This window comes from Protopterus annectens, chromosome 9.part0, assembly GCF_019279795.1.
Source record: "Protopterus annectens isolate FY-2018-M chromosome 9.part0, PAN1.0, whole genome shotgun sequence".
NCBI classification, from domain to species: Eukaryota; Metazoa; Chordata; order Ceratodontiformes; family Protopteridae; genus Protopterus; species Protopterus annectens.
Genome location: NC_056743.1, coordinates 743,145,078 through 743,163,465, shown reverse-complemented (window position 1 = coordinate 743,163,465; position 18,388 = coordinate 743,145,078). Strand labels below are relative to the sequence as shown.

The window sequence follows — 18,388 nt, the reverse complement described above, 5'->3', positions numbered from 1 at the left end:
CCCCGACAAAAAACTAAATTTGAATGACTACACTATTGCTCAATTCAAGCACTCACCTAAATAACCATTTTTCATTTATTTCACTGACATGGCAGCCTCTCCCTCCCTGTGAGTGCATATGGAAACACCTGAAGGTGGGTCAATACTTGGTCCATTACTCTTAAAGTTGATATTAGATCTCTGGCTAAACTGTATAAGCTCTCAACCAATCCTTGTACAGAGGAGGGCAGATCCTAATCCCAAATTTAAGGAAAGCAACATACTGATTTTGCTTTGCTAGACAATATGCTAAATGACAAGTTTTCTCCTTAACAAAAATCATTTAAGGTAATTATAGTCACATTCTAAGCTCTGGGAGAAAAACATCCACCTTCAGCATATTATATAGACTGCTATTTCTACTGGAATAGAAAAAAAAAAAAAAAATATATATATATATATATATATATATATATATATATATATATATATATATATATATATATATATATATATATGTTGCCCCGATCCGGCTGGACCAAACACCATAAAGAAGAAAAAGTAGCTAACACAGACACAAATCTAACATGCCACTTACAGAATTTTCTACGCGACACTCCCTGGACAGTGTTCTAGACAGCTATCAAATAGCACCACACATCAACATGGCCAACTATGGCAGTCACATCACAACTGCAGTAAAAAAAAAAATTATTTTATATATATATATATATATATATATATACACACACATACATACATACATACATACATATATATATATATACACACACACACCACACACACCACACACACCACACACACCACACACACCACACACACCACACACACCACACACACATACATACATACACACATATACATGTACATACATATATTACATTTAGAACAGTATTCACTCATTCCCTGCAGTACAACTATTTTGAATGTGTACCTTTAACTCCCAGTGACTGTGGCTTAAGCCTTTAAAAAAAATGAAGGTATCACCTTACAGTTCAAACAAATATTCATATCTCTGGAACCATAAATGTTAAAAAAAAAACGGTAAATGGCAAACTATTCAGGATAAATTGATATTTACATTCGTGACATTCAGTTTGATACTTTAAACTGGGTTTTATAAACCAAAATAAAGGCATCAAATATTAATTTTGTAATCTTGTACAAACAGATTATGAATAGACAAATATTCAATATCTCTTTAGTTGCATTAGACATATGTCAAACATCGATACAATTGTATTCGCCATTACGTACAGTATGCTTCAAGATAAAATATTCTAATACCTTGTATGTAGCATGGTTTTAGAATTATTAATACAAACATGAACAAGCAATATTTGACACCTAGAGGTGCAGTAGGGGGTAACTGCAGAAACGCCTAAAAGCACACTTGGCTGTAATGAGTTAAGTTCAGGTGTAAGCACACTACATGAAACAATACATAGTAATGCCTAGTACTGTTAAATCTTTCCAAAAATGCATCACATGACTACAAAAAATCAAGTCATTATCTGCTCAACCTTAAAATAAGTATTTTGAGTCATAAGAACCACTACTGTCAGACCTCTCTGACTGACCATAACACAATAAAACAAGCCATGAGTTGAAATCAAAAACAGATCACCATCCTCCCACAAATTATCCCTCTCAAGGCACATCATTTACAGTCTAGTCTCTATGCCTGCACTAAATGTCAAAAACAACTCCCCTATTCCCTGATATCTGCCACCTTGGCCTTAACCTTACAGCATCCTGATGCTGACAAACATTATATACTAAATTTCTAAGTTTCAGTCTGCACTGATATCGGTACATAGTTACAAGTCAGTAACTGATACAGTGAAGCCCAAGTTATAGCTGTTGCTGATCAAGCTGTTTCTACTTCATGAAATTGATTCAAGCTGCTGGTATTTAGTCTCCACCTGCATTGAGTACATTCTAGCCTACATGCAGTATTAAATCTGTTGGGTAGTAAAGCAAGGATGTGATCTATGCGGCCTTCAGCTGACCATGTATCTTTAACCACTACTGTTGCAATCTAGTCTAGTACAAGCCAACATTCATTACTGACAAATGCTCGTTACTGTACTACAGCAATAAACACCCATAACATGGGAAGGCAGCAGATGTTAAAGGAGCCACACTCTTTTCTTCAGAAGTATGAATGGGCAGCCAATAAGTGCTCACTAAGAGCATGCAATTCTCCTAAGACTGTGTGTGGCACCAAATAATGAACAGTATTTAGCGTTGTCACCTCACAGTAAGACGCTGTCCGGTTTGATTCTCAGCTAGAGCGTCTTCTGCGTGGAGACATGCGTGAATGTGCGTACCTTCATTGAAGGTTGTGCGTCAGGGCTGGCAACTCAGCACGTAAAAAATCTACTGCCAATCATTAGTGGACCGGAGTTCCGCTGTGGCGACCCCTAACCGGGAAAAGCCGAGAGACACAACAACATTAGTCTTTTACAATTATTAAAAAAAGGTCACAGTACTGGGTATCCAAGTATTCAGTGGCTACTCAAAACAATCATGAAAAAAGGTATTTCTTACCCAATGCAGTGCCAACACTTGCATTTGATATACTGCACCGCTATTCACTATTCAATAATCAGTAAAGGCAGTGAAATTCAAACACACAGATGAGACAGTAATCTTAACAAATGTTTTTTTACGGTTACCACCTGGCCCTTTCTAATACTTTCATTAGCCAGTGCATAAAGTTTTAGGATGGATACTGGAAAAGATAGGTATGATTACACTCCATTTTTGTAGTCATAGGTTTTATTCCAACTGACCAAAATGATGAACAACAATTCCTCAAAGCTGTCCAGTGTTTGCTAATTGTAAGACATGTTACAGTGGTGCAATACTAGCAAGGAAAGTTGATCTTAACTGTGATGTACAACTTGTACCAACAGCAACTATCTATGCCATATGCACATGGAGATGGCTACAATGCACTAAAATGCTAAGGAAAGGATGCTGCTATTACCATAGTGTTACGTACAACTTAATTTATCAGATATCCAGAAATCAGAAATACAGCAAAGTTACCTCCAGTTTAAATTGCAATACGCTTTTGTTTTGTATTAAATTATAAATTATATTCAGTTGTTAACAAGGTAAGTAAACTGATCCGTATGATCCCTTTTCAGTCAAGGCCACAAGAGCAAGAGTAAATGTAAAAGAGTGTGTGTGTGTGTGTGTGTGTGTGTGTGTGTGTGTGTGTGTGTATAAATATACATACAACAGTACATGTAAAATTACATTTACTCTTGCACATATCTGTCTAGCTACATCTATACACATACATCTCACACACACACACACGAGAGAGAGACACAGAGATGATGATGATAATATGATATATATATATATATATATATATATATATATATATATATTTGCAATTTTGCAGTTCATTCTGTCGAATAAACTACGCAAAGACACAGGAACACAGCGGCTTAATTCTTCTAAATATGTCCGTTGCATAAAATATATTCAGCTCATCCAAAAGAACAATGGCTCCACAGAATGTAAAAAGGGGAACGTTCTTTATTGTAAGATCAGTAAGCGCTTTCACCCATGAAGGGCTTCATCAGACTGTACAAATTAGTTAAAAGGCACAGCCCTTAAATAGTCAGAGCAATTAAGATTAAACAATTAAAGTTCAATAATAAATATTTTAAACTGTAAAATAACTATTCAAAGACTTAGTGGTAGGGTGCCAACATGCTTGAAACAGCGTTATAGCATACAATAGTTCTATATAATACTTGTGAAAAAATAACATAACATACCTCTGTGTATCTAATATTGGTTTAAACATTGTTTATAACCTTTTTTACTTTCTTTCAATAATTGCAGTGCTTTCCTTGAGCCACCAGATGGTGTTGTATCTTAATAGATGTAATATATTTCTCAGCTAAGAGTTGGCACACAATCATTTTCAACTAACGCTTAATATGAAAAAATATATTATAATTAACTTAGAGATACATACGAATAAATATATAATATAATATATTATATCAAATTTAAAGGTTTCAAAGTTATTAAAAAAGTAATGAACAATGTTAAGTTCGTGGAAAGGTACAGTATATGAGGCATGAATATACATCATTAAAAACTATAATTCTAAGCCCCGTTACATCTCAGTCCTAATAAAAAGAATAACCATGAGTTGACATTAAAAATCTTAAGAGTGAAAAAATATTACATATATGTACAGTAATTGTCAATGTTTTAAAGCTCTACCTAACCTCCTTTTCTTGAGGAAGGGATAGATGTTAATTTTGTCATTCAGACCTGGAGGGTGGTCAGATTTGCATCGAATGATCCATCTGGTTTCATATTCTAAAGTGTCTCCACATCCCCTCCTCTTAGCGTGTGAGTGATGCTTTGTATAACAAAAAATGTGAAAGTATGCCCACTCCCTTTGTTTTTAACATGTTTAGCCAGGGCATTCCGTTCATCTCCTGTTCTTATGCTGTAATTATGTTCCCTTATTCTCTCTCTTAGCTGTCTATTTGTTTTTCCTATATAAAAACAGTTACAGGAATCACACTGAGCTAAATAGACCACGTTGTCTGTTCTACAAGTGGTGCCTGTTAGGAAGGTAAAAGTTTGTCCTGTAGCTGGTGATGTGAACTGTACATCAGTGTTGATATAGGTACATTGGTTACAGCTATTGCAGGGAATAGTATTAGTGTGAGGGATTAGATGTCCACTTGTAAGGTTATGACATAATGTTTGCTTCAAATTGGGTTTATTCTTGTAGTTAAATCTTGGTTGTTCACCAATCAGGTTGCAAATATCATTGTCTAATCTTAACAAATGCCAATGTTTGGCAAGTATATTCCTAACCTCACTAACATCTTTTGTGTAATACAAGGAAAAACTAACCATTGAGTCTTTGTCATCTCTATTAATGTCATCTCCATTTTCTATATCTATTCTGCTAGAGAAGTATGGGCGAGCTCTTGTGTTTCTTAACCCTTGCACTTCATCTATTGCATTATCCACATCTCTCACATCATAAGACCTTTCTAGTAGTCTACCTTTCAGTCCTTCAACCTCATTGATAAAACCTATCTCTGTGGGGTTGAGCCTAGATGCTCTCATAAATTGTCCCTTAATTACATTGTCGAAGATGTGCTTAGGATGCATACTATTTCTATGTAAGATGGAATTTCTAAAACACATCTTCCTGTGTACAGAGGTATTTACAATTCCATTGCTTAGTTTCATTACATTTACATCCAAAAAAGAAATGTGTTCTGATGAATACGACATGGTGAACTTTAAAAAATGTGTTAGACCATTAATGTCCTTTTCAAAGTTTAGCAAGGTATTTTCATTTCCTTTCCAAACTAAGAAGAGGTCGTCCACAAACCTCTTGTAAAATGCAACATTGTTCCTAAAAGAGGGAAGGTGAAACAGTTCTTCATTCTCCCATTGGGCCATGACTATGTTGGCGTAGCTATTGGCACATGGCGTGCCCATAGCTACGCCATCATTTTGTATATACAGATTCTCATTAAAAATGAGATGTTATTCTCTAAAATAATTTCTAGGAACATGGTTAGTAGTTCAATGAACTGAATATCCATGTCTGCATGTTGTCTAAGATAATTAGAGACACTACTAATACCCACATCATTGGGTATAACCGTGAAAAGACTCTTCACGTCTAATGTGACTAACAAGTAGTCTTCAATGTTTTCTTCTCTTGAGAGGAATTCATATAATTAGAGTAGAAACTGTTTACTATCCTTTAAGATGTTCACATTACTCTCCAATACCGTTCTAAGGTGTTGTTCCACAAAAAGGGAGAAGGGTTCTGTTAACCATCCTCGTCCTGAGACAATGGGTCTCATAGGGGGGGTTCTCTAACTCTTTGTGTACTTTAGGAAGTCCTTTTAGAATAGGGATTAATGGATGGTCAACCTTAAGAAATCTGTAAAAGTCTTTCTTAATCAAATTACTTTTTAATAAATCATCTAAAGTGTCATAAACCCTGAAAATTCTTGTAATTACCTCATTAATATCCAACCTTAAATAGCTTCCATAGCTTCCATCATTGTTTAACATATCAAACATATTCCTAAGATAATGTTCAGTGTTCATGACTACCAGTGGTCCTCCCTTGTCTGCTGGTACTATTATAATGTTATCATCTTTTTTCAACTCTTGTAGAGCTTTCCTCTGTTTAAAAGTCAAATTATTTTTACTGAATTTTTTACAAAATTTTGATGATCTTGCTGAATAGTAGTCATGCAAATCTTTTTCAACTAATCTGGTATATGTGTCAATCACAGGATGTAAAACTGGAGAGTAAGTACTCACTGGTTTAAAATTGTTTATAACTCTGTCTCTGTCGATTTGACCATAGACAAGTCTTAATTGCAGATTTCTTACGAACATTTTCACATCTATTACAGTGTCAGTGTGTTCACTCATTTGACTAGGTATAAATGATAAGCCCTTTCCTAGTACTAATTTCTCCTCAGGGCTAAGTTCCTTGCATGACAAATTTATGACTAAGGATTCCCTGTCTTGGTCCACATTTTCTTCAGTGTGGGACCTACTTGATTTGGCTCTGTAAACTTCCTTTTCTGTCGTCCCCTGCTCATGGAGCGTGAACGCCCCCTGAGCAGTGGAGACTGTATGGGGAAAGGGACTTCCTGCGAAAGAATCTTAATTTCACTATCCTTTTCATGTTCAGCTATTGCCAATCTTTTCTTAACTATTGGCATGTTCCCATTCTTTGTGTTGATGTTATTTACAATGCCCATGACATTAGAGCTAGATACATTAAAAGTATTTTCACATTGCCTACTATTTCTTTTAGTTTGCACAACAGTTGGATATAAATTCACATTATTTACAGACCTTTCAGTTATATTGGCAATATCATTATTATGTGATATAGTATCTACAGTCCCTTTGTCATTGGTGGGATCAATGATGACAGTGTCCTGTTCACGGTTAACAGTGGCGTTGTCAACATTCACATTAGCCCCAATTACTGCTCTCCTGGTACTACTGTCCCTAATTGTAGTCTTAGGCCAAGTGAAGACATGGCCATTTTTGAAATCCATAATGTCTCTCTCGATCTTAGTTTTCTTTAGGTTAAACAGTCTTGTTTCAAACAGAAACACATTGTCCATCAATCTGTCCAGGCCAGTCATTGCTCTAGGAGTTTTATATTTAGCAATAATTGATGCATGTAAGGCAGTTACTTTCTCCCTTAACATTTCCTCTTCTGGTCTATGAAAGTCTATCAAAAGCTTCATATAATTGAAGCTTAAGTCTATATTTAATTTTTGCCATTTCAACAAAAGCTCTGGGAAAAGGTTACCTGTAGTGGGCATTTTTAAAACACGTAGCCCTCTGGGGATAATCCGTTTTTTGATACATGCTTCGAAGTGCTGCCGTTGCAGCTGTAGTCTCTTTAGTGTCATAAAATCAGCTTCAAGTATATCCAATTCATCCGACAGCAACAAAAGTTCTTCGGCGTTCTCATTTATCTCAGCGTTATCACTATTCGGTTCAAAAAGAAGTAATTTATTGTCAGTACCTTCAATGCATTGACGGAATCTCCCCAACATCCGATCGGAAGAGAGATTAGCCTCAGGCGTGTACGCTAACTCGATGTCATCACTAGCTGCCAAACAAGCCATGATCTCAGACTGGGACCGGAAAAAATGTTAAAACTCAAACTGCTACAACGTTCCAGCCAAGAGAAAAGTGTTCCTGCTGTGGGTAAAAGATAAACTACGCAAAGACACAGGAACACAGCGGCTTAATTCTTCTAAATATGTCCGTTGCATAAAATATATTCAGCTCATCCAAAAGAACAATGGCTCCACAGAATGTAAAAAGGGGAACGTTCTTTATTGTAAGATCAGTAAGCGCTTTCACCCATGAAGGGCTTCATCAGACTGTACAAATTAGTTAAAAGGCACAGCCCTTAAATAGTCAGAGCAATTAAGATTAAACAATTAAAGTTCAATAGTAGAATATTTTAAACTGTAAAATAACTATTCAAAGACTTAGTGGTAGGGTGCCAACATGCTTGAAACAGCATTATAGCATACAATAGTTCTATATAATACTTGTGAAAAAATAACATAACATACCTCTGTATCTCTAATATTGGTTTAAACATTGTTTATAACCTTTTTTACTTTCAATAATTGCAGTGCTTTCCTTGAGCCACCAGATGGTGTTGTATCTTAATAGATGTAATATATTTCTCAGCTAAGAGTTGGCACACAATCATTTTCAACTAACGCTTAATATGAAAAAATATATTATAATTAACTTAGAGATATATACGAATAAATATATAATATAATATATTATATCAAATTTAAAGGTTTCAAAGTTATTAAAAAAGTAATGAACAATGTTAAGTTCGTGGAAAGGTACAGTATATGAGGCATGAATATACATCATTAAAAACTATAATTCTAAGCCCCGTTACATCTCAGTCCTAATAAAAAGAATAACCATGAGTTGACATTAAAAATCTTAAGAGTGAAAAAATATTACATATATATACAGTAATTGTCAATGTTTTAAAGCTCTACCTAACCTCCTTTTCTTGAGGAAGGGATAGATGTTAATTTTGTCATTCAGACCTGGAGGGTGGTCAGATTTGCATCGAATGATCCATCTGGTTTCATATTCTAAAGTAAGTGTCTCCACATCCCCTCCTCTTAGCGTGTGAGTGATGCTTTGTCTCAGGACGAGGATGGTTAACAGAACCCTTCTCCCTTTTTGTGGAACAACACCTTAGAACTGTATTGGAGAGTAATGTGAACATCTTAAAGGATAGTAAACAGTTTCTACTCGAATTATATGAATTCCTCTCAAGAGAAGAAAACATTGAAGACTACTTGTTAGTCACATTAGACGTGAAGAGTCTTTTCACGGTTATACCCAATGATGTGGGTATTAGTAGTGTCTCTAATTATCTTAGACAACATGCAGACATGGATATTCAGTTCATTGAACTACTAACCATGTTCCTAGAAATTATTTTAGAGAATAACATCTTCATTTTTAATGAGAATCTGTATATACAAAATGATGGCGTAGCTATGGGCACGCCATGTGCCAATAGCTACGCCAACATAGTCATGGCCCAATGGGAGAATGAAGAACTGTTTCACCTTCCCTCTTTTAGGAACAATGTTGCATTTTACAAGAGGTTTGTGGACGACCTCTTCTTAGTTTGGAAAGGAAATGAAAATACCTTGCTAAACTTTGAAAAGGACATTAATGGTCTAACACATTTTTTAAAGTTCACCATGTCGTATTCATCAGAACACATTTCTTTTTTGGATGTAAATGTAATGAAACTAAGCAATGGAATTGTAAATACCTCTGTACACAGGAAGATGTGTTTTAGAAATTCCATCTTACATAGAAATAGTATGCATCCTAAGCACATCTTCGACAATGTAATTAAGGGACAATTGATGAGAGCATCTAGGCTCAACCCCACAGAGATAGGTTTTATCAATGAGGTTGAAGGACTGAAAGGTAGACTACTAGAAAGGTCTTATGATGTGAGAGATGTGGATAATGCAATAGATGAAGTGCAAGGGTTAAGAAACACAAGAGCTCGCCCATACTTCTCTAGCAGAATAGATATAGAAAATGGAGATGACATTAATAGAGATGACAAAGACTCAATGGTTAGTTTTTCCTTCTATTACACAAAAGATGTTAGTGAGGTTAGGAATATACTTGCCAAACATTGGCATTTGTTAAGATTAGACAATGATATTTGCAACCTGATTGGTGAACAACCAAGATTTAACTACAAGAATAAACCCAATTTGAAGCAAACATTATGTCATAAACTTACAAGTGGACATCTAATCCCTCACACTAATACTATTCCCTGCAATAGCTGTAACCAATGTACCTATATCAACACTGATGTACAGTTCACATCACCAGCTACAGGACAAACTTTTACCTTCCTAACAGGCACCACTTGTAGAACAGACAACGTGGTCTATTTAGCTCAGTGTGATTCCTGTAACTGTTTTTATATAGGAAAAACAAATAGACAGCTAAGAGAGAGAATAAGGGAACATAATTACAGCATAAGAACAGGAGATGAACGGAATGCCCTGGCTAAACATGTTAAAAACAAAGGGAGTGGGCATACTTTCACATTTTTTGTTATACAAAGCATCACTCACACGCTAAGAGGAGGGGATGTGGAGACACTTACTTTAGAATATGAAACCAGATGGATCATTCGATGCAAATCTGACCACCCTCCAGGTCTGAATGACAAAATTAACATCTATCCCTTCCTCAAGAAAAGGAGGTTAGGTAGAGCTTTAAAACATTGACAATTACTGTATATATATGTAATATTTTTTCACTCTTAAGATTTTTAATGTCAACTCATGGTTATTCTTTTTATTAGGACTGAGATGTAACGGGGCTTAGAATTATAGTTTTTAATGATGTATATTCATGCCTCATATACTGTACCTTTCCACGAACTTAACATTGTTCATTACTTTTTTAATAACTTTGAAACCTTTAAATTTGATATATTATATTATATATTTATTCGTATGTATCTCTAAGTTAATTATAATATATTTTTTCATATTAAGCGTTAGTTGAAAATGATTGTGTGCCAACTCTTAGCTGAGAAATATATTACATCTATTAAGATACAACACCATCTGGTGGCTCAAGGAAAGCACTGCAATTATTGAAAGAAAGTAAAAAAGGTTATAAACAATGTTTAAACCAATATTAGATATACAGAGGTATGTTATGTTATTTTTTCACAAATATTATATAGAACTATTGTATGCTATAACGCTGTTTCAAGCATGTTGGCACCCTACCACTAAGTCTTTGAATAGTTATTTTACAGTTTAAAATATTCTATTATTGAACTTTAATTGTTTAATCTTAATTGCTCTGACTATTTAAGGGCTGTGCCTTTTAACTAATTTGTACAGTCTGATGAAGCCCTTCATGGGTGAAAGCGCTTACTGATCTTACAATAAAGAACGTTCCCCTTTTTACATTCTGTGGAGCCATTGTTCTTTTGGATGAGCTGAATATATTTTATGCAACGGACATATTTAGAAGAATTAAGCCGCTGTGTTCCTGTGTCTTTGCGTAGTTTATTTATCTTTTACCCACAGCAGGAACACTTTTCTCTTGGCTGGAACGTTGTAGCAGTTTGAGTTTTATCATTCTGTCGAATGCTGAGCTGGTCGACACAATGCACTGCAGTGTTTTTACAACAAACATTACTTATGCCAACAGGAGAGTTTGTTGAATGTCAACTTTTACATACTGTAAAATGTGCTACTGGCTAAGCTAAGTGGTTGTGTGTGTGTTAATGCCAAGACTTTGAGACATTCAAATTCAAAAAGTTTCAGCATTGGGGTGGGTGTGCATGTGCGAGTGTTTGTGGGATAGGGTTAGAGGAAGGGCTAGGCAAGGAGATATTCTAAGTGTTGTGCGAGTGTGCTACTGCATGGAAAGTGCGTCTTAAGTGCCTTATGAGTGGTAGTGTAAGGGAAAAGATTTTGTGTAATGTCATTTACAGGGCTGGGGTTAGGGTTAGCACACTGGTAAGGTGGAGCTCTGACTATCCACTCAAGCAGGCATTTTTTCTTGAAGGTAGGTGGAAACTGGAGTACCTGGAAAAAAAACTGTGCAGACATGGGAAGATTATACAATCTCTGCACAGAAAATAAACTGAGTTCAGAACTGATCCAAGAATCTGGGAGCTCTGAATCAAATCTCTTAACCACTGAGACAACAAGCTGTCACAGTGATACTGGTGTGGGTTAACTATGAACTACGTCAATTTAATTTCTGATAATCTGTCTAAGACCACAATTTAGCTACAGTTTTATTTATATTCAGCTGCTTACAAAAAATCTTAGCTGTAAGTGTACTTATTAAGACAGCCCAAGAACAAATAAAAGTGTACATGATGGATATCATCAGTGGTTTGCTTACACTGAGTATGACCGTGTGGGGTTACTACAGACAGGTGAGAGGTAGGCAGATGCTTGTCCAGTAGTGTGCATATAGATAATATACACATCACCATGGGATATTAAGGCAAAGTGGTACCTGGAAAGGTGTGCAAAGACTAATGAAGTAAAGAAGGTGCAGAAACACTTCTGGATAAACATCATATTATCATTACTGTTCTTTTTTCCTTACGACTGCTGTGCCAGTCTAATTTACACTGCATATCGATAAAGAATGCCACAATACAGAGTTCCTTCATGCACACTGTACTACAGAAAACTGCTTCACTTCCTTGTGAAGTCATCGAGTTTACAACTTCAACAAGAGAGAAGATCTAGAGAAAATTATACAAAGACTGTCTACTCGATTAACAAATAAATAATACATATGCAAGCACATCAAACACGTACACACACACACACACACACACACACACACACACACACACACACACACAAAACTTGCTTGAATACGCATCACTGCTCAAGGGTTGCTCAGTATTTAGCATGTAATTCCCCAACTCCCTTCTGCCTTTATATGCGCTACTGCGCCAAGTACAGACAGACTGATTAATGCAATTTCCAACACACTACATGCCAAGGTACACAGCCTCAGTATGCACTTATAACCACATGCATAAACTAATACTAAGTATTTTGCCATGCAGAGCTGTCAGACTTCACTTCCCAAATGTGAAGTAGTGTTTTTCAAAATGTTAAACAGGAAACATGACAAATCCAGTGAATCACAAATACTGTGTTATGCTCTACGCATTTAGTAGCATGATAAGGCAACTAACTTGGTGGGTAAAATGAGGGCTGAGCACAGAATAGCCAAATGACAGTTCTACTCAGAACATACACGCAGCTCAACTTAAAGCAACACTGAATGTGAGCTTAGTAAATGCTATGGTGACCTGCAAAATGTACATACAGAAATGTTCATTATTCATCAACCAGCTGGGGGACTAAAGTGTTTCTAATAGACCCTGTGAACAAGGAGGAGCTGCTGGCAACTGAGAGTCAGCTGTAATTTAATTTACTTTTTTGGCTCCCTACATTAAAATACAGAAAAAAGGAGGCGAACTGCTAGCAAAATCTGCCATTCTTAGGAAAATGATCAAAGCAGTAACTATGAATGTCAAACACATGAAAGTGAAAAATATGTAGCAGAAAAAAATGCCTAGTGCAGCAAGAATTAAAATGGCCTACGATCATATTCTGATGAGGTCATTCTAAAACAAAGGCCCCATTTAATAATGAGAACTAGGCAATTTGGACTTCTATCTCTCAGCATCCCACAATATAAGAAAGTCAGTTAACAAGACAAACTGTTGTGTAAAAACAAAATAGTCATGCTGTGTATAAACCTTGCATTGAAAGCTTCTTGTCTTTGTCGAAGCAGTTCTTCCATTTCCTTCTCATAGTGTTCAGGTCTAGTTTTATCATAATATCCATGATGAGATCTACTTGTTCGATCCCTTGATCTTGATCGAGCATGTCGAGTTCCATTTTGGTGCATAAATCCATTCTGATCTCTAGAACTTTCTCTGGATTTGGATTGCTCTCTTCTCTCTCTTTTCTGTGGATGGGGATCTGCGGCTTTTAAAAGATTTAGTTGGTGGGCTCCAGGATTGACTGTCACAACTACTACTACTGCTGCTACTTCTGTGTCGTTTTCTTTCTGAACCATTTACTGGTTCAGGACTGCGGCTCCTTGATTTGTGAACCGGAGGCATCTTTCAGGAAATAAACATATTATGGTGGCAACTGTCCAAACTTCTAGGGTTAAAAAAAAAAAAAAAATCAAAACAATAAACTGTGAGTCAATGGTACTGCAAATGTTTGCTCAATGACTTCTAAAATTCCTGCATTCCTGCCAGCCTGCCACTTCTACTCCAGTTCACCATTTTCAATATTTCCATCTGTCCAACTATCCCTCTCCCAACTAGCTTCAATTTTCCCTTCCTGTGTCAGCACTTTTACTCTTAAATATGGATGGTAGTACATTTTAGTGGATAACAATATAAGCTGCAATATACAAACCTACATTTGATTCCAGAAATTGTCACTTACAACTTTAACTTTCTAAATTAAACGTTTGCTGGTCAACCAGTTGCATGATCTGGTTCTTCATAGACCCCTTTCTGCTATGACCCATATCACAAGGCTAAAAGTAAACATAGTACGCTTGGTCACTGTAGAACTGACAATACATCAGCATGTTTTGGGGACATAGGAGGACACCAGAGTACTCTGACAAAACCAAAGAGAGGGAGAAAAAGATAGGGGTAACTTCCTTTGACCTAGAAGATGTAACCCCAGTAATCTGACTGTCTAGATAAAAGGACTTCCTAATGACAGAAATACATACTAGTCACAGGTCAGCTCATTATCAAGTAAGGGGGTGTTATCTATATAGTTACTGCATGGGTGTCCATGCTTGCCAGAGGACACTATACTACATTTCCTGGAATTCAGCTTAATGCAGCAGTACTGGCAACATTTATTTATATCTGTTAGACTACCCTGGAGAATCTGGGAGCCAGGTGGACAGTTAACGACAGCTTCACAATTGATGTCATTGGCAATCTTGGTGAGCCTAAGGGCCTTAACAATGGCCTTGACATCAGGGAAGTATATATCTAACATAACTGTCCTAAGAAATGATCATTGAGGGGTGTCACTAATGACAACCCTTTCTGAAAAGACTGGGTTTTGTCAGTGACAGTTTTTTCCAGAGCATTAGGGGGCTTGGATTTACTTTGATTAGTTTGTCTATGATGCCAGAATGTAGTACAGTGTCAAAGGCCCTTGCCAAGTCAAGGCAAGTAGTGTACATCGATTTGTTTGAATCCAGTGCATCAGTGAACTGTTCAAAGTCATCCACTATATTTAGAAGGTAGGATCTTCCCTTAACAACCCCACACTGCTTTGGATAAAGGGACTTTAGGCTGCTGATGATGTTGTTAATATGATCTATAATGATACACGCCAATGGCTTACAGACAAGGCTGGACAGGCTTATAGGTCTCTAATTAGCAAGGTCAGCGGTGGGACCTCCATGTGGAGTGAGAAAACAACAGCAGTTATCCAGTACACCTCAGGCATGACTCTAGAAGGCTGTGTTTCGTGCTTGCAAGAAAGCAATCTGGCACACTGCCCAGACCAATGGAGCTAGTCTTCTTGGCCTTGGAAAATGTCCTCAGGGCTTGCTCCAAAGGTGACAGCAGGCACCGTGTGCACATTAGTATGCACAGAAAATTTGGTACAGAAGGGAATAAAGGTAGAGCTAAATTTATCAGCTAGTATGTTGGCTATGTCCGCTGGAGAAAAGTATGTATTAATCTTATGTATTAGCTCAGTACAATGAGGGATACTGTTTCTAAGGTTTCTGTCATAGTTTTAAATGGCCTTCTGGTTGTTACTTACATAGGTAAAAATTTTCAGTTCATACTTACATTTAGAGAATTTGATTTTGCTTCTAAGTTCTTTGTTTATAGATTTGAATTCACTTGCACAGGTAGGGATACTTTGTTTATTCTTGCAAGCAGTAACTTTCTTCCTTTTATTGTATAGTTTGTCTATACTTCCACCACAGGAGTTTACTCCTGAACTAAGCACTACATGTGTGTCTGATGGGGACCAATGCCTGAATGGAAGCAGATAGGTGAGCACAGAAACTGTCCGTGAATGTAGCAAGTGCGTGAGAAGGCCACTGAAAGTGGGGATGTTTACATTTATTTTGATTTTGTTAACCCTGGTAGAGCACTGATCTGAACAGTCCTGCTTCCATCTCAGCCCATGGGTAAACACAATGTAAAAAAAAAAAGATTAGAGAGAGTCAATATCAAAACACAACATGTAAAATGAACATCTTGAGGGTTAAAAGACAGTAGATATGTGATGTTACATACAGGAGTGGCTGACAAAACACAATATATAGTAAAAGTAAAATAATTGTAGAAACTGCAATATCACATACAGAGGTCCAAGTCCACAAACATTAGCAAACTAGTTTATTCATCAATGACAGAATGAGCACTTTCGTCTTGAATTTATCATTTCTGGATAACCTTTGAAATAACATAGCACGACATTATAAAACACGTAAGTGTTGGAAATAATGATATTAGATATGATATGAGAGCACAATATACAATGTCAGTATGCGAGTTTGTACTTTCAAGGCACTATATGGCTTTAAATTTTAATTAGATTCAATTGGATCTAATGGCATATGGTATAAATAGTAAAATCATGTGGAGATATCTGATGAAGTCTTGTTATTCAAGACGAATACGCTCATTCTGTCGTTGATGAATAAACTAGTTTGCTACTGTTTGTGGACTTGGACCCTTGTTTGTGAAAACACAATATATACCAACAATTATACACAGAATGGATATCAGAGTTGTCATGCTGAAAGAATCACAATGAAAAGTAAAATCAGAGCAACTTATGTACAGGGAAGTAGGGTAGGAAAAGGTTAAGTTATATGATCAGAGAGACAGCAGTTGTATTAAATCAGCTAGGTGTAACAAATTTTGTCCTTGAATAATTTCTAAAGACAGAAAGGTAGGATGGCAGATCAGGTTTAATCCCCAAAAGGGAATATTACGGAGCAGACCACTGATGGGGAAAATACAGGTATAAAGCATAGTGCCATTTTTTTTGCTAAAAGTGCTAATGTTGAAAGAATCCAAGAACCATCTAAGACATTAGCAGACAGAGGGGTTACACAAAAGGTTCAAGAGAGGAGCAGAAACACGCACAGAAAATCCTAGGATTAAAGTCAGTTAATAATGGTGGAAAGAGGAACACAGTAGGATACTTCCTTTTCCAATAAAAAAAATAAATGTCTCAAATGGTACTGATATACCTCATGCAGCAAATGAATTACTACTTCTGGACAAATTCTTCCTAGCATTTGTTTAATAGCGCCCTTTATTTTGATAATGAGACACTCACAGTCATCTGTGCCCCTCAATGTATATTTTTTGTGACAGAAGATGAACACAGCATGAAGGTAATCCTACCCCTTATGGAATAAATTCTTCAGTTATGCAATGACTTTAATCTTCTCGGAGTACCTAACACTTGTGTAGTCAAAACCAAGGAAAGTGTAACATCTAAACAAACAAAACATTTAAAGTGAATTCCACTTCTTCAGCCAACTTCCCCATCTGTACCTCAAGGCTTTCAATCCACTGTTAAGAATCCCATACTTATAATTTGAGAAAATAATTTATTAACAAATAGCACAGTATATCAACTTATATTGTATGTTAAACAGATTCACAACACAATCAGGAAGGGGCAAAGTACTTTAACTGCTATCTATACTGTAGTGGATGCACTCTAATCCTGTATGGAAAAGGGAAAGCAGGCAAAATGGCATTTGAAGCTGTGTCCTACCATCTCTTTAAGCAAAAACTGCAAGCAAACAAATTTGGAGTTAATGTTATTAATTTTCCTGTTGGTAAGGTAATTGTTAAACAATTCTATGTTATATGGGGTAATTGGCTGTCTACTTGAGGAATACTGACATTCAGGTGTACCACAAGGTTCAACTTTAGGACAAATTCTCTTTTTCCTCTTTACAAATGTTAGCAATAATATTTTTCATTCTTCTAATGTAACATATATGCTGATAACATCAGTGTTTATGACTGGATATAACTCTTATCAGTATTCAAACATATTTACAAAAGGACTTCAAATATCTTTGGAACTACGTCAACTAAAAGCTCTTAAATAATATCAATAAAATAGTCTAAATGGCTCTCTACAAGAGAGAAATACAGGAGAAGAGTGAATGTCAAACATCGCTTTTCTCCTTGAATCTTGTTTTTCATTGGGGAGCACTTCTACCAGCACCCCTGCAAATATGGGGCAAACCTCCTGCATTCCTCAAACCTATACTAACGCCGATACCAGCACATCTCAGATAAAAGGGAATATTCTGAGAAATGGCAATCTTGGTCTTCATATATTTTAGTCCAGATTTTCAGTCAGTCACCACATTCCAGACTCAGCATTGAGAGTCCAGACATTTTAAAGCAGTTATAGTCTATATGTTCTTTGGCACAAATTAGATTAAAAAAATAGGATTATACTGCTATATCTAATGGGACACAGACTTCAAAAACTTCAATAAATGTAAATATTTAGATCTTTGGCTTGATCCAACCTTATCTTTGAAGCTGCAGAACAAACTGTAGAAAAAATAAACTATACAATTAAGTTTGGCCTTGATTCCAAAAAGATTACGGAGAGCAGGTGTTTTGGGATCTGGTCCCCATAGTAAGAAAAACTTTTACAAGGAAATTCTTAAA

The 18,388-nt window shown here is 36.2% G+C and overlaps 2 protein-coding genes across 2 annotated transcripts in view; one reads left to right on the top strand and one right to left on the bottom strand.

Annotated features, from left to right (window-relative positions):
- Positions 1–13,789, bottom strand: part of LOC122811497 (NF-kappa-B-activating protein-like) — a 561,457-nt gene extending 547,668 nt beyond the window's left edge. Inside the window, 2 exon segments of the mRNA XM_044083373.1 lie at positions 13,421–13,615; positions 13,617–13,789. Of these exon segments, the coding sequence (XP_043939308.1) occupies positions 13,421–13,615; positions 13,617–13,789 (368 nt within the window).
- The window catches only part of LOC122811495 (protein FAM71B-like), a 703,144-nt gene that overhangs the window by 8,055 nt on the left and 676,701 nt on the right, over positions 1–18,388 (top strand). The gene's annotated exons all lie outside the window — the stretch shown is intronic.